The sequence below is a fragment of the Zingiber officinale genome, chromosome 5A (genome assembly GCF_018446385.1).
Source record: "Zingiber officinale cultivar Zhangliang chromosome 5A, Zo_v1.1, whole genome shotgun sequence".
Taxonomy (NCBI): Eukaryota; Viridiplantae; Streptophyta; class Magnoliopsida; order Zingiberales; family Zingiberaceae; genus Zingiber; species Zingiber officinale.
The window spans coordinates 68,680,792-68,704,658 of NC_055994.1; the positions used below are offsets into that span (position 1 = coordinate 68,680,792).

General features: G+C 42.7%; 1 protein-coding gene across 3 annotated transcripts in view; it reads left to right on the plus strand.

Moving 5' to 3' along the window:
- LOC121980554 (starch synthase 3, chloroplastic/amyloplastic-like) overlaps nt 1-23,867 on the plus strand; it is a 70,993-nt gene that overhangs the window by 41,496 nt on the left and 5,630 nt on the right. For all 3 annotated transcript variants that reach the window (XR_006111586.1, XM_042532639.1, XM_042532641.1), the window contains exons 11-12: nt 2,566-2,736; nt 3,497-3,625. Coding sequence is in view for 2 of the 3 variants with exons in the window: in XM_042532639.1 (XP_042388573.1) it covers nt 2,566-2,736; nt 3,497-3,625 (300 nt within the window). In the remaining variant the exon portion in view is untranslated. The remainder of the gene's footprint in view (nt 1-2,565; nt 2,737-3,496; nt 3,626-23,867) is intronic.

The following is a 23,867-nucleotide window of genomic DNA, read 5'->3' on the forward strand; positions in this document are numbered from 1 at the left end:
TAATTATTTTTTGTAATCAATTGGTTGAATAGGGACATGGATAGGTAATTCGCGAGCAAACTATTGTAAACCAATTGCTAGGGTAAATGAGAAATTAATGTCCCAAACTATTCAGTGATGGAGGAAACTATAATATTCATTGTTTTGGTTTAGCTTGATTTGACAAGGACATGAACTTGTACACGAGTGTGGTCTATGGTTGCAGGCACATGAACATTAATTCGAGTGTGCATTAATGTTTGTTTGTGTTTGACTAAAATCAAGAAAATTCTAAGACGAGCATTAATTGCACATAAAAGAATGTTAGTTCCAATCACATCGAAGCAATGTTGTTGGACGCTTACTTGCACGGTGCCAAATGGAATTGTGGGAATAGTGTGACACTATCAAAATCTATGCTGATAAATCATAATTATTTAGATGTGGCAACAATATCTTAGAGAGAGAGACTATAATCCTTGCCTTGACCATGAATCTCGTATCTGAACCAATAAACTTAGCCTAGGTATGTTGATATCCAAAGGGGCGAGTCAACATCAGAACATGCTACCCAAAGAGTATGTAAATTTGCTCAAAGTGTTACACTTAGGCTAAAATCTTTCATCTCAAATTTAATCTGGGGGCATGAGTTTTCTTTCTTAGAAGGGAGGGGCTTTGTTGATTGTGTTATATATCCTTCAGAACTTATCAAGTAGCACAAAACAATACATGAAGTGATAGTGGTCGTCGAGATAGATTATGAAATTCCTTCGACAATGGAGTTTTTAAATTTTGGTATTGTTTGTAGTACCAGGGGGAGCAGTGACTACCAGCTATCAAATAAATGAATGGTTTCCTATGGTAAGGGGCTTCGTTAGGGTGATTCACTGTCACCTTATTTAATTTTAGTCCTGAACTGTGAGCACTCACTTAACTATCTTGGTGGGTTCTCTGGGAGTGTTAAACGCTAAGGTTTCTAATACTTCAGTTAACCAATGACATTGTATCAGTTTCCATTGGTGAATCATCAAGCAGTTTGCAATTTATGAATTACCTTAGAAGCTTTCTTGTCATTCAGAAAACTCAAAATTGATCTTGATAAAAATCGACCTTTCTAATACTGGCAACAACTGAGATGTAAAATTAATTGCATGCTTACTTTCCCTATCACACCTATGTCTATCAAGTACTTAGGGTTTCAACTGAGGACGGAACACCAAATTAAGGATATTGGAAATCTTATCTCACAAGTGGTAAACCTCTTCAACAAAGGCAAAAAGTGTTTCTATCTACTGGGGTTTGATAGCTTCTCATCAATGATATATTGTCCTCTGGTATTTTTTCCACATGGGTTTTGAAGGAGTTGGATAAGATTAGAAGGCATGCCAATGACAAATATGTATGCTCTCCCCTTCGTACAATGTAGAATCATTAGACATGGTTTGTAATTGTTCAAGAGCTTGGGCATCAACAAATTAAGAATTTTCAACCAGTCCCCCCTAGCTCTTCCTTTCTAGGGCCATGCACCAATGGGTAGCGTTGATAAAGGTTTCTATACATTAGTATTGGAAAATGATTATTCCTAATAGCCTTTGGTCCTATTCTTTCAAGTCCTATTCTTGAAAGAATATATGACACAACCCCCCGGCATGGTGTAGTAGCAAAGCGTTCAGCAGACTCCTAATCACTCATGGTTCTAATTCCAACAATGGCGCATTGCAGGGCATTTTTCTAGGAAGTTGGCTACTAGCATGGATCCGCTTGTGCTTCTGGATTTACCTGGTGTGCCAATGGGGGGAAGGCCACCCACATCTAGGATTACTTGAGCCCAGACACCTTGATTACCCAAAAAAAAAAAGAATATATGACATGTCTATGAGTTTTTTGTTTTGAGCATCAATGAGCAAATTTGCAAGAGTTTCCTTTTTGGCATCGGGGTTGGTATGGTGGCTTTTGTCAGGAGCGGATAGTCGATTCAAATACGAGTTACATTACGAGATGGGGGAGTGGTGAATCAACGAAGTTTTCAAGTTAAAACTTTCTTGCAAGACAAATGCAATCAAACTCGTTAGAATCACGGTAGGTGCTTGTGTGTTAGCTTGTTAGTACCACATGAGGTTCTCGTGGTTGTTCATGTAGAGGTATTAGCCTATGTGTAACACTTTTGAGATGAAAGGTTTTAGCCTTAAGGGTATGTAAATCATGTCAATCCATCCAAAGCTGTGTGTTGACAATTGGAAAGGTGTGTTGATTATTTAAAAGGACATGGTTTGTATTGTCATACCAGCATCCCACCAGTTTGAGCTGTTGACGTACCAATGAGCTGACTGACCAAAACCCAAACCACTTAGATCGACTTCAAGAGATTTCATCCAACAACAACTGCATAGAATAGTTTACATTCTGATTTTCTTTGGACTGCTATACTTCTTGTGTCAACTGGGACTCAATGATCCAGGTATATTACAAGTTTACCTCTCATGTAAGCTTCCTTTACTTTCGAACTGATCTTATCCTATATTATATGCTTTGCGGGATCTTATTTTTACTTTACAAATCTTAAGCTTTTGTTTGTTGCTTGGACAGGATATTTTACATTGCCATGATTGGTCCAGTGCTCCTGTAGCATGGTTATTTAAAGAACACTACATTCACTGTGGACTGAGTAATTCTCGAGTTGTCTTTACAATTCATAATCTAGAGTTTGGGATACAGAACATTGGTAGAGCGATGAAATTTGCTGACAAGGCTACTACTGTTAGTATCTAGCTCTCTTGGTTATAGTATTTATGGAATTTATCATAATTGTCCTTTTCCCTATAGTTTTAAAATTTTATACAAAATTTTTGTTACCCTTCCTATAGTTTCCTTTTCACTTTTAATTCTGGAAATTGTCTTGTTAATTTATTGTACATTTAACATGTTTATATCTTATTTTCTTCCAGATGTTTGTTGCAATATGATAGTTCATCGATGGATCTGTCTGCTCTTTTGAATACTTTTTTTTTATATTAGGGAAATGGTTGTCAAAGTGTATTATGATAGATAAATGTCAAATATTACTTAAATTGTCATTACTCAATCCAGAAACAATCCCCTATGCCTTTAAAAGGGTAGGCCTCAAACTCAAGCATGACTGAATTGTTTTTTCATTAACGCCATGAGCAATGTGGGACTGATCAAAGATACTGGGTATATTCAGTATCTCTGGCTTCAATCTTTGATGTCCTCATTAATTCAGATTATATCTTGCATTGTGGACCCATACCTATTAAATTAGATGGTCTGAACACCACTACTAATTGCATCTTGGTATCATATATGTAAACTATATAATGTAAACAATGATGTTCTTCTATTATTATGTTACATGTTTGGTTTTAATTTATGGATTCAGGTTTAAACATTCAAAATCTTACTTAATTGCACTTGTATGAATTCTACTTTGAATAGAATAAGAAAAATAAGGTTTTACTGCAATTTGTTCTTTTCCTATCCTTGTTGGACGTCAATGCAGGTGTCACAAACATACTCGAGAGAGATTTCTGGAAATCCTGCAATATCTCCTCATCTCTTCAAGTTCCATGGCATTGTAAATGGCATTGATCCAGATATCTGGGACCCATACAATGATCACTTCATCCCAGTAACACCTTTGACTCTTTCAACGTGTCTGCTACATAATTTTTCTACATTTATCTTTCTATATGTGCAATTTCTTTCTAATTTTGGTTGTAATACTCTTATTGAGAACATGATTAAAGTTAGGATATCCAGATGTAAAGTGTAATAGTGGTTACTAGTTACTGCTTAGTAGATGTCAATGATTCCATCTCTGAAATGTAGTATAACTAGGGCAGCATGATAAATTAACCCACTGGATAAGTGAATTTTCATCAGAACTTTCCTTAGTCAACCATGCAATCATTTAGTTGACATTTAGACTCCCATTACGTGAACGATGCTTGCAGAATTTGCATAACTATAAATATGCAAGTGCAGTGATTTCAGTCAGCCTTTGTTCAACACAATGCCCAAAAGTTGCATAACTTTGGCTCTAGCTGTTAGTATTGGGTTAGGCTGAAAACATTTAGCCGGCTTTGAGCAGAAACAGATGAAAAACTTAGAGAGCTTTAGGAGAAAAAATCTCTCCTTGTATCCCCATTGATATGGTGGATGATGTGGAGCCTTCGAGTCGGGTCAAAGTCAAGAGGGCCAAATGACACAGCGGTCCAAGTCAAGGAAGGGTCAACATCCAAGGCCAGTGCGGTCGATCATCACAGTCGAGAGTTCATCCAACCAGATTGATGGGTCGGTCGGACGTCGAGGCCCTTGACATTGATGAATTACTCAAGATGAGTTGGCACTCTCTAGAGCCAAGACTTCTTAGCCACTCGAAGATGACATAACTAACTAGCTCGGTCGAGTAGTCCAGCCGATTGAAACTATGGTCCGATTGGACAGACTGGACGCCCGGTTAGATTGAGCTCTTTGGCTAAAATAGATAAGCTGAGTGAGGGATGAGTCTCCGACACTCTGTAAATCCGATCGGCCGCCCATGCAAGCGATGGCCGATTAGGTCATAGAAAGAACTCGATCGGTTGGTCAGTAAGCATATTGTGGGCCCCTCAACTTAACGGTCTTATATTCCTTTTTGACATTTTATACCACAGAGGACAGAGAATATTTTATCTGCAAACTGTACACTAGAAGCTTCCACCTTGTCAATCACAAAGATTGCGGGTCCATTTTGGGAAAGGTGTCAGAACATCATTTTGGGAAAGGTGTCAGAACATATTCATGATATGTCCTCTTTAGGAAACGCTTTGAGATTCATACGTAAACAGTAACACTATAAAAAGGAGTCTTCATCTACAGGCACAGGTATGCAATGCTACGTGATTACACATGCTCTTAGTCACTGTTTAGTCATACTATTGTTCACTCTACTCGACTAGGTCACTGACTTGAGCATTGGAGTGCCTACGTCGGGGACCTCTTCCCTGGCTCCGGTGCTGACACTCTTTTTGACACGCAGGACCACTTGAAGCCATCTTTTGCTGAGTCAATCTTCCCGCAGTCAACATCCGAGCCACCTTTTCCAGTCCGTCATCTTCTCCACTTTTAGACAGGATCATATTTGACGCCGTCTGTGAGAACATCACCTACATTTAAAATGTAAAGATAGACAAGATCGGACAATTCACCATGTTGCAAGAGGATTTAGAGCTATTGATAGCCGCTCGAGCAGCAAGAATGGTGCAACAACAAGCGACGATTGAGTGCCCTTTGCCGAACGACCCGGCTGTATCTACGACTAGCCAGTACACCGAACGCGGGACTCGACCAGGCTCCAACATATACACCCTCCCCGACCGCCTTCTCGCAATCACCAGTGCAGTCGACTAGCCTTACGCCCATGCCTCCATCGCCGATTGCATGTTACCTGGCATTGTTCTGAACACCCCTTGATGATATGGGTCGAGCGGAAATGCCCCAAGGATCATCTTCTGAAAATGCACCAGCTCGTGACCAGTGTAAAGGTAAAGCCCCAGTGATCAACAATCTTCCTGAGCGGGCAAGCATGCCGTTCTTCCAAGAGATCTTGGAAGACAAATTATTGGCCCATTTTCAACCCCTATCGATCGGGGAATATAGAGGGGCAACTGACCATGTGGATCACCTGCTTAAATTTGAGAACGCATCGATCCTCCATCAATACACGGACGGAGTCAAGTGCCGAGTGTTCCTCACCACCCTCTCTGGCTCGGCACAGAGCTGGTTTAACAGACTCTCATCCGAATCTATATGTTGTTTCAAAGATTTTCGCTAGGTGTTCTTTCATCATTTTGTCAGCAGTCGTCGCTATCATAAGACGACGTTGAGTCTGTTTTCGTTCAAGCAAGGGCCGAAGAAGACATTGAGGGCTTACACCAAAAAATTCAATCAAGTGGCCATTGACATCCCCTCGGTCACCCAAGAGATTGTGAGTGTCTTTTCTCACAAATAGTGATTTTTTCCGATCCCTCATCAAGAAGCCTCCGAGGGACTTCGATCATTTACTCGGACGAGCCACAAAGTACATCAACATTGCAGAAGCTTAGTCCGCTGGGAAGAAAGAGGTGACTCCTGCTCTCGTCGCCGCTCCCGAGCGTTGATGTCTCCTCCTGCTTTGTCGCCTAAAGGGCCCCAATTGGGTTATTCGCCGCACCACCATGAGCCAAGGCCGCATATAGTTCAAGATGTGGAATCCGAGCGGGCACGGTTCCATGAGCCCGATAGTGGGCTCATAGGTTTTGTACCTATCATCGATTGGGAACTCATAAGACAGAAACTTGCTACCATTATAATCAAGAGTTGCACAGATCGACCGATCGAGGATTTCGCCAACGATCCCCTTCTCCTAATCATCAGCGTCATCACCTATTGAACGAACCCCCAAGCCGGAGCCCTGCAAGGGTCGATTGGAACCAGCAAAGGCCCCAACAAAGAAACAACCAAGCATCGGTTTTGGTCAGAACAGCCTCACTAGTTAACTTGAGAAGAAGAAAATAGTAGCAATGCCGCTCGAGGTGACATTGGTATGATAGTGGGCAGCCCGACTGATGGTGATTCCAATCAGGCCAAAAAGTCACATGCACGCTGATCAAAGATTCATACGGTCGGTTACAGCAAGGAGAAAGCACAAGGGTTAGAAATTAGTTTTGATCCCAAAGACTTGGAAGGGGTGGGGATACCCCATGATGATGTTTTAATTATTAAAGTCATGATAGTTAATTATAATATTCATTGCACTTTTATTGACAGGTAGCTCGGTCAACATCAGTTTTAAGAAGACATTGGAGCAACTTCAGATAGATCAGAGTGAGCTTCAACCGATGTCTTTTTACGGGTTTACTAGAAATGAAGTGTAGTCGATCAGACAAGTCTGATTGGCTATCTCTCTGGAGAAGAGTCGCTCATGAGAACTCGTCGGTCAAACTTCATCGTGGTGGACGTACTTTTGGCTTATAATGTGATTTTGAGTCGACTGGTGTTGAACGAGTTCTGAGCAGTCATCTCCACATTCTGCCAAAAGATCAAATTCCCGATTGATGACTCGGTCGACGAGCTAAAAAGGAGATTAGTTAGTGGACCATAAGTGCTATATAGAAGTGATAAGGGCCGAAGCTTGTGCCGCTCGGAAAAATTAATAGGTGGAGGTTAATGCTACTCAGGAAGCTCCCCCAACTTTAAGCCTCAACTTTAATTTATGAAGAAAAAGAGGAAGTGCGAATTTATCCTGACCGAAGGCCATCACCCAAATAGTTACCGATCTAAGCCCCAAGAATAAAGTAGAGTTGATTGCCTGCTTGACGTGTAATAAGGACGTCTTTGCTTGGATGCCTCATGAACTCACGGGTATCTCACCAGCAGTAATGGAGCATGCATTACACGCCCGCTCGGACCCTCGGCCGGTCAAACAACGGAAGAGAGATTTCAGAACCGATCAGAATTAAATTATTTGAGCGAGGGTGGACAAATTACTTGAAGCGGGGCATATTCGTGAAGTTCAATTCCCAAGCTGGCTAGTAAATGTAGTGTTGGTGTACAAGCTCGGGAACAAGTGGCCAGTCTACATTGATTTCAGAGACTTAAATAAAGCGTGCCCAAAAGATTATTACCCTCTACCACGCATTGATCAAGTGATGGACTCGACCGCTAGCTACGAGTTAATATACATGCTAGATGCATATTAGGGCTATCATCAAGTCCCTGGGCAAAAGAAGATCAAGAAAATGTTAGCTTTATCACTACTGAAGGAACATACTGTTATAATGTTATGCCGTTCGGAGTAAAGAATGCAGGAGAAACATACTAACAGCTTATGAACAAGGTGTACCGTAGGCAGATCGGCAGAAATATGGAGGTATATGTATATGATATATTAATCAAATCCCTCTGAGCTGCTGACTTGTGCAGATATAGAGGAGATGTGTCAGACTCTGAGGAAGTACGGACTCAAGCTGAACCCTAATAAATGCTTATTTGGGGCCAAGAGTGGATGCTTCCTCGACTATATCATGTCAGAGCGAGGAATTGAAGCTAATCGAGTAAGGTGAAGTCTCTCTAAGACATGCCCCCGTCACGCAATTTGAAGGAAGCACAATGTCAAACCGGACGAATCACAGCGTTATCTCGATTCATCTCGAGATCATTTGATCGGAGTCTACCGTTCTTCAAGATTCTTTACTGAACCATAAAATTCCAGTGGGATACCGAGTGTGACAAAGCGCTGAAAGAGCTTAAGGATTATTTATCTTCTTTACCTATACTTGCAAAGCTCACAGTTGGTGAGCCGCTTTGGGTATACTTGTTGGCCAATGAAAGGGCTATCAGATCAGTGTTGGTAGATGATAATGAACAACAATCTATGTATTTTTTAAGTCATTTATTAAAAGACGTTAAATGCCGCTACACTGCTCTCGAGAAGTTTACGTACAGGCTGGTCTGGAGATTACGTTCTTCCTTTCTCATCCTATAATTGTTTTAACTAATAGTAGCTTGGGTCGGGTGCATATCAATCCAGAGGCGTTGGGAAGGTTGATCAAGTGGACCACGGAGCTAAGTGAATATGATATATAGTATCAACTCCGATCGACTATCAAAACTCAAGCCTTAGCTGATTTTGTAACTGAAATACAAAGTCTTGATCCGAAAGAAACTTGGAGGATTTATGTGGACAGATCATCCACTTGACAATGTAGTGGAGTCGGGATTTTATGATTTCGCCTCGTGAAGATAGAATGCAATTGTTCGAGTATTGGGCTATAAACAATAAAGTAGAATATGAAGCTTTGATAGTTGGTTTGCAGGCGGCAAAACATGTGGGAGCTTCCCGGGTTATGATTTACTTGGATTCCCAACTAACAGCTGAGCAGCTATCTGGTAATTTCGAAATAAATAATGAGCGGTTGAAGTTGTATGCAGAGTTATTTGAGAAGCTAAAAGCGGGATTTCAAGAGGCGGTGCTATAGAAAATTCTCTGCTCAGAAAATCAGTATATAGACGAGTTGGTCAAGTTACCAAGTTCCCTGAGCCCCTAAACATTGGATAAGCCGGTTGAGGAGACTTTAATAGCTCACATTGAGCGGCAAGCTGTAGAATAAATACAAAGTGATTGACGGGTGCTTTTGGTTTCGTTCCTTCAATAGGGAAATTTGTCTGTCGACTGGGAGCAAGCACGCATGATAAAAAAGAGAGTCGATCGACTCATATTAGTGGGAGATTATTTATACAAGAGAGCTTTTTCTTGTCCATTTCTCAAGTGTGTTGGATCGGACAATATACAGTATATTTTACAAGTGCATCAAGGTTCATGCGCGAGTCATCTGGGCGGTTGGTCACTCGTTCGGAAGATTCTATTAGTTGGATATTTTTGACCCACTTTGCAAGCAGACTCGGCTCGGCTTGTAGCCACTTGTTTATCATGTCAAAGACACCAGAACATTTCACACCAACCCACGGAATTATTGAAGATCTCAATTGTCTCTTGCCCATTCGACCAATGGGGAATGAATATTATAGGGCCCTTTCTAACGACGTTCGGTCAGATAAAGTTCCTCCTAGTAGTTGTGGATTATTTTTCGAAATGGGTGGAAGTCGAGCCACCAAGATAACTAAGCAGATGGTCATCTAGTTCTTATGGCAAAACATCATTTGACGGTTCGACATTCCTTAAAAGCTTGCCTCGGATAATAGAAGGCAATTCCAAGGGCGAAAGATCCAAGAATGATGTTCAAGTTATGACATTCTACAAGCGTGTACTTTCGTAGCTTATTCTCAAAGTAGCGGCCAGGCGGAAATCACCAATAGAGAAATCATCAAAGGGCTCAAGACCAAGCTTGATCATATTGGAGGGAGTTGGGTCGATGAATTATCCAGTGTATTGTAGGCTTACTGCACTACACCTCGGAAAGCCACGGGTATAAGCCTTTTTTATCTGGTGTACGAGGGAGAAGCAATTGTACCAGTTGAGGTTGGAATAGAGTCTGATCAGAGGCAATTATACGATAAAGATAATTCCAATCGGCGTCTTATGGATCTTGATCTTATAGAAAAAATCAGAGACAAAGTGGTCGCGCGGCTGATGGCCTATCGATAGCGAATAAAGCAGAACTATAATCGGAGGGTCATCCTAAGATTTTTTTAGGTTGACGACCTAGTATGGAAGAAAGTTAAGCCGATCGACGATGTCAGCAAATTGAAGCCATAGTGAGGTGGACCATACAAGGTGGTGCAAAAGCTCGGCTCTATTCCTAATACCTTCAAGACTCGAATGGAAAAAACTTAGACCAACCCTGGAGCGCAAATCATCTACAGCCCTGTCGGGCTTGAGAGTACGTTTGTACTAAATGGTGTAGCTTTTAAAAACTTATGTAATTAACACAACCAACTTAAGACTCGCATCACTCGGCTGAGTTGTAAGTAAGTTTGCTCTCACGACTAAGTCTCAGACTCTCGCGCTGCTTAGCCGAGTTACAAGTGAGTTTTATCTTACGACCAAGTCCCAGATTGTCGAGTCGTTCGGCTGAGTTATAAGTGAGCTTGCTCTCACGACCAAGTTCTAGACTCTCGTACCACTTGACCGAGTTATAAGTGAGATTGCTCTCATAACCAAGTCCCAAACTCTCGCGCTGTTCGATCGAGTTATAAGTGAGTTTGCTCTTATGCCCAAGTCCCAGACTTTCGCGCCGCTCGACTGAGTTATAAGTGAGCTTATTCTCACGACTAAGTCACAGACTCTCACGCCGATCGATCGAGTTATAAGTGAGCTTGCTCTCACGACTAAATCTCTGATTCTCATGCTATTCAACCACATTACAGAGACACTCGCTTACATGCTTGAAGGCAACATAGTTATAACTTTTAAGGATTAGTCGTTATGCAATGTTTAAAAAATAGCATTTGAATAAATTAGAGGATAAAGTCTAAGGAAAGTAAAAGGCACGGCAAAATGCTAAGGCAGAGAAAGCGTTAAGAGCCTGGATGGCAAGGAAAATATCCCTAGAGAATTTATACAGAGCCATATAGTGGTTAGTTTTTACAAAGCCATAGAAAATTTTTATAGAAAATATTATGCAAAATCAGGAAAAGCGTCGTCCAGGATGTTCTCTATAATCTTTTGACGCTTGATGAAATTTCTAGGGATATGGGCTATCAGATAGCCTTCCTCCCTTAGTTGTTTGATGGCCCCCTCCGCTCCATAGCTGAACATTTTGGTAAGTCCAATCGGCAAGCATTTGGTTGAAGTGCTTAGAGCCCAGATACTCTACTCTAAGGCTCTCTAGCCGACCAGACTCTCCTTCCTTGTATTTAGCAAATTCGGCCTTTGAGGCCTCCAGCTCGGCGTCTTTGGCATTAATAGCTTGTTGTTTCTCCTTGAGCTGAAGTTCCTGGACTGCTTGCTCCGCCGTTCGGCTGGCTTGTTCTGAGAGGAGCGTGGCTTCTATTTCTTCTAGCCAACCTCTTTGTTTTTGATATCCAAATCATTTATGACCCTTAGCTTCCTAGCGTTGGCCGAGTGGAGGCACGACTCAAATGTTTGAGCTTGTTTTTACAGCTTCTCGAGTTGGACAACTTGGTCATGAGTCTTATCTTTTTCCACGGTGAGGGTCCACTCGGCCCCCCAACAGTAGCTCCGACTGGCTATCCAACTCTTTCTTTAGTTGAGTCACCTTTGATGATAGACGTTTGGCCTAGCCTTGTGATGTGCTTGCTCCCCCGACTGAGCTTTGCAAAATTTTGTGCTCATAGCTCAACTTAGCAAATTTTTGCCATAAAGCCAGGCCATCCTCCCAAAACTATCAAAGCGAAGAGAAGGTTAGTTGAAGTACAAGAAAGAAGAACGTATAAGTACAAAGAAGGCTTACCCCTATGATATCTTGACTAAAATGGTCGACTAGCTCTTCAGGTGAACTCGAGGTCGCTCGAGCATGGGAATCAGCCCAAGTTTGGGCCAGAGGGCCTAGTATCTTTATCACATGCTTGGGAGCCAGGTCGAGGTCAGGTGAGTGCAGAGCCATTCATGAGATGGCAATCTGAGGGTGGCCCTGATCCACTTATGCTTACCTTGATCACTTGGCTCCGAACTGGATTTGGATCTGGTCTTTGATTTGGAGAGGGCAGCTGAGTGTATCGTCGAATGAGGCGCCATCGGCGTAGTTGGGGGTGGTAGCATAAAGGAGATGGGTTGTGTAAGGGATCGGTGGCCGGCTTGAAGGGGGGTTGGATAGCTAGGCCACCCCCAATTCCTTTCTTCTCTACAAGACGTTAGTGCGTAGCGGAAATACGAAAACTAAAACAATGAATATAAACAAGAATACAAACGCTAACATGATTCCTTTACGTGGTTCAGAGATTGCTTGCTCCTACTCCACGGCGTGTCCTTGAGGTGGACGAACCCTTGACCCTTCGGTGGATCAATCCCCGACAATCTTCGGCTAGCTCTTACTCCTTCTCGGTAGAGTACAACCTCTCACAAAGCTCTATTCCTTTTACAAGATGAAGACTTAGATTAGGAGGAAGAAAATGACTTGGAAGCTTTGGACAATTGCTAAGGAGTTATTCAACAAGCATGAGTAACCTCCTTCAAGCCCCAAAGCTTCCTATAAATAAGAGGAGAGAGTTGATCATCATATCAACTCATCTCGGCACCAGTCGATTGGCAAAACCATCAGTCGACTGGTGTTACCGTTGGAGGTAGCCAACGGCTACTTCGTAGCACCAACGGTTGACCAACGATCATTTACCATGCTAGTTTTAGCAGTCGACTGGTCGCTGCCGAATGAGCGAACAGAACGCTTCTGTTCGCTGCCAGTCGACTCTTAAAACATGTAATCGGCTGGTGCAGTCGATTGCTAAAACATGTAGTCAACTGTACCAATCGACTGCTAAAAGTTGCAACCGACTGGACTACACCTTGTTACACACACACTCATCCTTTCCGGAGTCGCCCTTGAAGTCCTCTTCCTTGGCTTTCGTCCCTCAGATGCACCCGAGCCCGCGGCTCCTCTCCTTGCCATCCTTCACGTTGCCTTGAAGTCCGCTTCCCTCTGCTCCACTCCGTTGCTCCTCGTTCGACGGTCCCTCGGATGTCTTCCACACCATCTTTCACCGACTCAAGGATCTGAGCCCTAGGATGAGCTTTCCAAGCTTAGCTGCACCAAGCTTCTCATGTGTGTTTCACCAAGTCCTGCAAGACCTAAACACACATATTAAAAACATATGAAAGCCTAACTTAAACTTTTTGACACACACATCAAAACCATGATCATACCGATCAAGCATAGGTCGATTGCACCAACAGGTTGTGCGGGAATGGCTCCGATCGGTAGTTTAGAGAGTGATGGCGTCCGATCGGAAGAAGCAGGAATTTGTCGACCGGCTGCCACTTCATGAACAGCGGATGTAGAACTCTCCCCTTGCTCAGAAGGTGCTCGTGAGGTCGATGCTTCAGCGGAGGCTTGCGGTAGAGATGCAGCCGATTGGGTAGGTGTTGCCGAGCAGTGTCTTTTACGGCGATGACGAAGGATCAGGGGTTCGACTAAGGTTGTGGGCTCGAAGGAGACAACCACCGATAACAAGGAGGGTTGTGGAGGGGGTAACTCCTCGGTGTTGGCAACCGCATCACTCCACGCGACTTGGCTCGCTCCCTCTTCGTCGGTCGACTCCTCGGATAGTCCGATCCATAAAATCCCATGACTCTCTAGCTCGGCTTCCCTCCAACTCTACATCTCTTCATCTGCTAACTTGGTGGAGTCACTCAGCAATAGCAACAGGAGGATGAATGACTCACCAAAGCTATCGGGTAGTTGGGTTTGTATGGGACTCAAGCTAAATATGTACAACACTCCCTCAGTTAGCAACTTGTGAATGCGCTACTTCAGACCGGCTAGCTGAGCAGAGGCCGTTAGGTAGACCAACAACCATTTATACTTAACTCGGGAGGGTTGGGCAATTCCATTTGTCACCCAGTCAGGAAGGTTATTGGATGGGTCGATCAGAGGTAGAAGTAATAAGACTTCTAATCTTTATTATAAGAGGGCATTTTATCAAAAAATACAGTGCCCACGCGGGCCTGAAAGATGAATACGCCCGGCTTAGATTTTTTGGGATAGTAGAAGTAGTGGAAGATGCGAAGATGTAGGGGACTCGGTACAAACAGAATAACACTATAACCCCGCACAGCAACCTACTAGAATTAGGTGCTAATTGTTGAACAGGGATGTGGAAATAAGAACAAACTTCAGAAAGAAAAGGATGCTGGGAAAGTGGAGGCCGACCATAAACCGGTCTTTGAAAAAGGCAATGAAATTGGCCGGCGGAAGATGGGGGCGATCATAACCAGAGGGGATGACAATACGATGGTCGGGAGGAATGTGATACGAAAGACGCATCTTGTCCACCTCCTCACCATTAAAATCGGAAGTAGTAAAGGTGTACTAGAGCCTGTGGATGGCAATAGGAGGACCGGAAGCTATGAAAGGAGCACAAGGACGATTGGGAGAAGGAAGGAAATGGAACTTACAAGAAAATAGAGGAGCAAGATGTCACGCCCCAGAGGAGTGCCTGTCCGAAGAAATTTCAGCAGCACCTCCCCTGTACGACGGACAATCTGAAACTTTCTACATACACAATATACATCAGCCACAGGCGGCTGGAATATACACACAACCACGCAGTTATATGATACAGCCTACTCGGCTGATACAATAAAAAAACACAACAGAAAACGACAGAAACCATATACAAACCAAACACAAAACTGCTAGCCGGCTAGACTTACACAACCAACAACAAATACAAAATACCACATAACAACATCAACACTCCAAAAACAAAACCGGAGTACAGAGCTAAACAAAACTGATACATAATCAAACAAAACATACGTGAAACCGATAAGTTTTCTGATGTGACGTGGAGACCAGCAGACAGGATATTCCAAGCGACACCAAAACCAACCTGGTACCTGAAAAAGATAGTATCAACGGGGGTGAGTTCAACAACTCAGCGAATACCAATGGACATGAGTAGTAAGATATATCTAACAACAACAAACATGGAATACAGCTTCCTAATCATATATAGGAATACGAAACCGAAAGGTCGAGGAAGTCAGATCACCAGAACCCTATCTACAAAAGGGTCGCCAAACCGAAGTGTCAATAATCGTATGCAGTCAAGTATGATTCAACTAAAACGCAGAACCAAACGCAAAAACACAATCATAAATATAAATGCATCAATGATACGATGCTAATGACGCTCTCGTCACCCCCGACGCCACTACCATCTCACACACAAATGGTGAGACCGAGTGGGTAGGACAGTGCACTCTGTCGTCACTACTCCCGATGAGTGACCGAGTGGACGGGATGGCTGTCGGAGTACTCCTGTCCTGTGACCCCAAATCATAAATGGGGAGCTAATGCCTCATCTCCCTAGACACGATGACGGAGGACATCTCTCACGGCCACCACGCCGAGTCACCGACCAACGGAGCCAACAGAGTCCACCATCCGCCGGCCACCACGCTACACTAAATGCACGAGCTAAACAGAAGCGAATCGATCACGCTACCACGCCGAGTCCTCGACCAACGGAGCTAAACAACAGAACCGCCACACATCTGTCTCGATATACCACTAATCCATGAGTGGTGGTGTGTGCAGATACGAATCGCGATGTGCTCAACTACAGATGAGCCGATCATCACGAAAGATGCAATCATGATGCATGACACTAAGCATAGTCATAAACTGATCAGCATAACCATATCCATATATGTATAATATGGGTACCACAGTATCAGTGAGTCAAATCCACGAATCTAGGGTATACAGATCCTCTATGGTATTACAACCTAGATCCTAAACATATCCTCCTTCCATAACATATGTATCAACAATATACACAGATCAAAGAATCAGAGTCTAGATACACGAATCATATATGATATACAAATAGAGGTACACAAGTCAGGTATGGTATAAAAACCTAGGTATCAGATAATCTAGATATACCTGCCAGAAATAAAATCCAGAACCTAGTCCTAACCTCAGTAGAGCATGGTATGTCACTTACTCTAGGAACTAAGGTACTCATGGTAATAAAGTACTCATGGCAATAAGATACTCATGGTAACAAATCACAAGATATAAGCACGGATACATAACAAGCGACAAACCTAACATGCTATGATATCAAACAGTGACATACCAAAGACAAACATGTTCATTGCTTGCAGCTATAAAGTACTATGCATATCCAAATGACGATATCATAAAAGATAAGTCAAGAGGTACCCGCCTCAAATAGCAGGTCCAGTCCAGTCAAATCCAACGTTGAGATGCTCGTCTCACGTCAAAGTCCTGTAGTACATGATATCTAGATTTAGCTAATCACATATAAACAAATTAGCTAAATCAAATCCTCGAGAAGCTAACATAAATCCAAATCCAATTATAAACCCTAATTGGATTATCTAACTCCTCAATCAAACTCCCTCATCTGATAATCATTTCTATGATCCGAATAACAATCATTAAATCATATAACCATCATGAATGACCTACCAACGCAATACAATAAGATATGATTTCATTCTATCAAAAATCATATGCTAACACCTTACACATCCCCTTCTCCTCATCAAATTAGAACAATTTAACTACTGAAATGTCATCACTCTGCACCAACCCTAAAACTGAATAAAACTCACCTCAATTCACAACTGTGACTGTTGATCCACAGCAGGGAAGTATACTGCCGGACAGAGAAATCGCTGCTGGAAACTAAGAACAACTCCACAGCAAGTCTTACTTCACCTCACGATCTCAATTCCAACACCACAGCAACAAAATACCTCTACCTCACAGCCTTGATTGCTGTTCCACAGTACACAATCCTGCAGAACATAATCTAGTGGTGGCTAAATCATACCTAGTCCAGCAACAAGAGGAAATCTAGGGCACGAAATGTACCTTACCTTCAAGAATCGCTGCTAGGGCACGGAAGGAAGGTGGCAGTTGTGCTGCCAAATCACAGCAGAGGGGCTAGGGCATGACCTCCGCGATAGAGGGGCTCTGCAGCTCAGGCGATAGCCGACGGCGTCGTCAATCGGAGAAGAACCAGAGATCGGTAGAGGGGAGAGGCGCTCCTCGCTGTGAGAGTGAGAGGGAGAGGAAGAAGCTTCGGCAGAGGGATCCGGCAAGGGCACACCTTCGGCGACAGCAAAGGAAGAGGCAAGGCGATGCAAGGAGTCGCCGCGAGGTGGAGAAGGAGAAGGGAAAACCGCTGCTTGCGGTTAGGGCAAATCGGCAACGTCGGGTGAGGCTCTGGCACGCGAGGAGGAAAGGAAAACGGAGGAGAAAAAGAGAATAAAGAAAAGAAATAAAAAAAATAAAAAGGAAAAGGAAAATCAACTTTTCCTCGCTTAAATAGGGTAGCCTAAACAGGCTTTTCCGGGTCCCATTTTTATCCCCGTTAACTTGTCCGTACTAGCTCCGAAAAATTCCCGAAAAATTTCCAAAAATTCCGGAAAAATCCCCTATTAATATTCGCCTATTTTCTGGTATTTCACATTCTCACCCACTAATAAAAATTTGGTCCCCAAATTTCGCTATCTACCATCAGCAAGTACTAACAATAGATATAGAGCATAAATGTTGAACGGAAGATAACCCACATACCTCAAGTGAAAAGATGGGGTATCAAGCTCGGATCGTATCCTCGAGCTCCCAGGTAGCCTCCTTGTCTGAATAATGCTGTCATCCGACTTTAACTAGTCGGGTTGTCTTGTTCCGCAGCTGACACTCTTTCTAGTCCAGAATCTGTACCGGAATCTCCTCGTAGGTAACGTCAGGCTGAAAGGGAACTGGTATATCAGATAGTACATGAGCTGGGTCGGTTACATATCTTCAAGCATGGATACGTCATGAACGCCTGCTAGGGACGGTGGTAGTGCTAGCCAGTAAGCTACTACTCCAATCCTTTCCAAGATCTGGAAAAGTCTAATGTATCGCGGAGCTAGCTTACCTCTGAAACCAAATCTCTTCACCCCTTTTCGTGGGTGAAACTCACAGAAATACATGGTCGCCAATAGAGAACGCTAGGGGTCTGCGTCTCCGATCAGCATAACTCTTTTGGCGGTCCTGCGCCTCTAACATTCTCCGTCTGATAGTACGGACCAACTCTGCGTCATGCTGAGCTCTATGAGGTCCCAACAACTGGGCCTCCCCAACCTCATCCCAGAGGGTGGGTGTCCGACAAGACCTACCATACAACGCTTCAAACGGTGTCATCTGGATAGCCAAATGCAAACCGTTGTTGTAGGCGAACTCTCTACCAATGGCAGATGGTCCTCCCAACTGCCTCTAAAATCCAATACACACGATCTCAGCAAATCCTCTAGAGTCTGAATGGTCCATTTCGACCGCCCATCCGTCTCGAGGATGGAAAGTCAGATCGAAACAGCCGCGTGCCAAGGCCCGCCGCACTCACAAAATGAGACGTGATCCGGGTCTCTATCCGAAATAATAGTCAACGGAGCACCACGTGATCTGATGATCTCCGACAAAACAAATCTACCAATCGATCCAGAAATCGGTCTTAATCGCTAACTAGTGCGCGGATCGTTAATCGATCAACGATTACCCAATCGCCACGACCTCGCCGTGTCTCGCAAATCCACCACAAAGTCCATAGTAATGTGTTCTAATTTTCACCGGGAATAGGAATCGCAAGTAATCAGTCTCGAGTGCTCACCTTCACTTGTCACGATGCACAAGACATCTAGCTACAAAATCCGCGATGTCTCCCTTCATGTCGCTCCACCAATAGAAACATCTTAAATTTGGTACATACGGCTAGGTGGACAGCAAATCATGAGCGATAAGCCTCCGGAAGTAACTTCTATAAGACCGGATGAGACTGAAATATGCCAAATCTGTCTCGAAAGTGTATAACACCCTCCTCGTCTCGTGTGAACTCGGTCTGCTGCCCGGAAGCTATCTAGCTGCAAATAAACTGCAAATACTGATCAGCAGCCTAGGGTTCTCGGATCCTTGTCCTGATCGACGACTAAGCAGCCATGGTAACAAGAATACCCTGCTCTGTCTGTAGCCACAACTCAGTGGCAAGCCAAAGTCACTCTAGACTTCCGGCTAAGTGCGTCGACAACTACATTAGCTTTTTCCTGGGTGATAGCTAATGGTACAATCAAAATCCTTCAGGAACTCCATCCATCTTCCCTGTGGGAGATTTCATTCCTTTCTAAGTGAACAAATATTTGAGACTCTTCTAGTCCATGAGAATCTCAAATGTAACACCGTATAGATAAGGCTGCCAAATCTTCAAGACACAAAATAATGACAGCCAGCCACAAGTCATATACTGGGTAGTTCTACTCATGCTCCTACAACTGTCGAGAAGCATAAGAGACTACTCTATCGTGCTGCATCAGAACAGCGTCCAAACCCGATAGAGATGCGTCGGTATAGAGCACGAATCCGTCCTTCCTAAAAGATAAAACCAAAAATCGGAGCCGATACTAGTCTCCGCTTCAGCTCCTGAAAGCTGGTCTTGTAATCCTCAAACCACGTGAACTTCACGCCTTTCCTGGTCAGACGTGTAAGTAACATAACAATCCGTGAGAAACCCTCAACGTATCTCCGGAAATATAGAGCCAAACAAAGGAAGTTGCGAGCCTCTTCTATAGACTCCGTCTACTCCCCACAGTAACAACCTCGATCTCCTGTGGAACCACGGTATACTCCTACCAGTGACCGTGTGTTCCAAACATCATCACAACAGACAATCCAAATCAGCACTACTGATAATCACATATACATGTTCTCGTCGAAACATCTTTAGATCTATGCAAAGGTAGTGTACGTGACTCAACTCAGATCCGTAATAAATCACAACATCGACAACAAAGACAATGGAAACCGATCCAAACATTCTGGGAATACTAAAATCATCCAGTCTCTAAAACATCTAAGGCTTCCCAAGCCCTAATGGTAAAATCAAGACACAAAATGTCCGTATCACAGACATTTCTAACCATAAGATCTCTGATAATAAGTCCGAAATCTAATCACCAACAATATAAATCGCCAAAGAATAGATCCTAGATCTGATCACCAACGATATAAATCACTAAAGAATAGATCCTCAGTGTGAGAGCAACGGTCCATCACAGAAAATACCACATATGTGGGAGCAACAGAAATCCTCAATATGTAGGAGTAACACTCCACTACAAATAATCCGAAATATGTGGGAACTACGCTCTACCCCAACAATCCAGAATATGTGGGAGCTACGCTCTACCACAAACGATCCATAACATGTGGGAGCTACGCTCTACCACAACAATACATAAGTGCCCAAAGCACCTAACTATCTAGCTAGAAACTGCACGAGATCTCTCTACCACAGATCACTGTGGGTAGCCTAGGGTAAAACCACCCAGTAAGCAAATCAAATCCATAATCAACTCTATCATCCTCCTAGTGGGTCGGTCACCCACTAATGGAAGAATTAGTTGACAGGGTAAAACAACCAATATCATAATGTAGACATTTAACATTCTACTTTTAACATAGGTAGAATCATCATGATGCTACCAACCATACATCTGACACACGTGCACACACAACATATGTATGATCGACATAATCCTTCAATTAGTACACACAAAAAATACTCACATCAGAGGTATAATTCACCATGATACCTCCAACAATGTATACCGAACCCGTGTGCACATATCATCGTAGGTAAAATCAATAATACCCTCAAACAACACTCACATGACAAATATACACATATGCCAAGAGTATAATCAACATATACTTCCAATAAGGCATACTAAACCCAGGTGCACTCACAAATCACACATAATCAACAAGATACCTCAGATACCACACCAAACACATATGTACATATCACAACACCGATGTAATCGACAAGATACTTCCAACATGACACTCACACCCATGTACACATACCACGACACAGATTTAAATCGATAAGATACCTCCAACATGTCAATCAGGCACGTACAGCTAACTAAATAGCTATAATCCACAAGGAACCTACAATAACCACATCAAGATGGGAATACCCACACTAACTGCAAATGTACTATCCATCATAGAATTCCTTCAACTCATAACAATCATATCTACACACCACATAAATATGCATAATCAACATATTTTAAACCCAATCTACCACACAAACCCTACGCCACCTTCTAAGTTATCCTACAAGATACATACCGTCAAAATTTAAGGTACCCACGGAATAGGATAAATCAATCCTCTAAAGACTGACCAAAATTGACAATGATATACGATCAACTCAGTCTTTTCCACGTCAGTACAAAACATGTACTCCAATGTGCTCATAATATCCAACTAAGCACGAAAAATCAAAAGATTCGAACCTCTAAAAATAGAGTATGATTGTCCTCTACTGATCAAACCAACAAAACTAAATCAATCATCTTCTAACTAATCAAGAATACCTTAATCCTCCACAAGCAACTAAGGTATATCAATATACGACTACCCAAATCAATAAGTGTAAATCAGACTCCTACTGACTGATCTAACAAGAGTAAATCAATATTTACTGATGAAATTAACTAAGATAACATGACATACTACTGGCTAGGTCAACATAAATAGGTAAATACTATCCACTACATAGCTAATAAAGAGGCTGGTATGTGCCTCAATTTGCTAACCAAATAGTAGTAACAGAAGCTAAAGCTACTAGGGGTATTAGGGGTATGATATGTAAAATCACCAAAGCCTATAATCCTTAATCTCTATTAAGGTCAATCAAGATCAGTGGCTAACCCATCACATATAATATATGCTACAACAACCAGACAGGTACTAGTAAAGAGTGCTAATACATGTCATATACTGTAATAATGAACAGGGCATAAACTAATCAAAAAGGTAGGATAACATATACCAACATACCTCCTATAACTTGGAGATGTCCTGCTTCTGCCAAGTCCCAAAATCCAAAAAGTCACATCGAGAAGACTAAAACACGAAATCCAAACACGAGAAATAAAACTCGTAAGTCGATCTCTGATACATAAATTGGTATCGATAAATCTCAAAATCCGTAACACAAATATCAAACTCTCGATACCACTAAATTGTCACGCCCAGAGGAGTGCCCGTCCAAGAAATTTGCAAAGACCCCCCAGACGACTGACAATCAAACTTTCTACATACACATATACATCAGCCACAAAGGGCCGGAATATACACACAACCATCGAAGAGTATGATACAGCCTACTCTACCGATACAATAAAAACACAACAAAACGATGTAAACCATATACAAACCAAACACAAAACTGCTAGTTGGTAGGCTTACACAACCAACAACAAATACAAAATACCACATAACAACATCAACACTCCAAAACAAAACCGAGTACAGAGCTAAACAAATCGATACATAATCAAACAAAACATACGTGAAACCGATAAGTTTTCGATGACACGGGGACCAGCAGACATGATATTCTAAGCGACACCAAAACCAACCTGAAAAGATAATAAATCAACGGGTGAGTTCAACAACTCAATAATACCAATGGATACGAGTAGTAAGATATATCTAACAACAACAAACACGGAATACACTCCTAATCATATATAGGAATACGAAACCGAAGGTAATCGAGGAAGTCAGATCACCAGAACCCTATCCGCATAAAAGGGTCACAAACCGAAAGTGTCAATAATCCTCAGATGCAGTCAGTACGATCCAACCAAAATGCAAAGAACCCTATCCGCATAAAAGGGTCACAAACCGAAGTGTCAATAATCCCGATGCAGTCAAAAGTATGATTCAACCAAAACGCAAAGAACTAAACGCAGAAACACAATCATAAAATATAAATGCATCAACGCATATGATGCTAATAATGCGCCCCTGACCCCAATCAATCATCTAACACACAAATGGTGAGACCGAGTGGGTAGGGCTAACACTCTGTCGCCACTACTCCTGATGAGTGACCGAGTGGACGGGACGCTGTATCGTCCTGTGACCCCAAATCATAAACGGGGAGCTCAACGCCTCATCTCCAGACATCACGACGGAGGACATCTCGCCAAATATCACCGAGTCACCCGACCAACGGAGCCAAACAGAGTCCACCATCTCCGGCTACCACCGCTACACTAAATGCCACCGAGCTAAACAGAGCGGAATCGATCACGGCCACCACGCCGAGTCCTCGCACTAACGGAGCTAAATAACCGCCACACATCCGTCTCGATATACCACTAATCCACGATGGTGGTGTGCAGAAGATATGTAATCGGGCGGCGTTTCAACTACAGTGAGCCGACAATCATAAAGATGCAATCACGATGTACGACACTAAGCATAGTCATAAACCGATCAAGATAACCATATCCATATACGTATAATATGGTACCACAAGACGTGAGTCAAATCCACGAATCTAGGGTATACGGATCCTCTATGGTATTACAACCTAGATCCTAAACATATCCTCCTTCCATAACATATGTACCAACAATATACACGGATCAAAGAATCGGAGTCTAGATACACGAATACAAATAGAGGTACACAAGTCAGGTATGGTATAAAAACCTAGGTATCAGATAATCTAGATATACCTGCCAGAAATAAAATCCAGAACCTAGTCCTAACCTCAGTAGAGCATGGTATGTCACTTACTCTAGGAACTAAGGTACTCATGGTAATAAAGTACTCATGGCAATAAGATACTCATGGTAACAAATCACAAGATATAAGCACGGATAC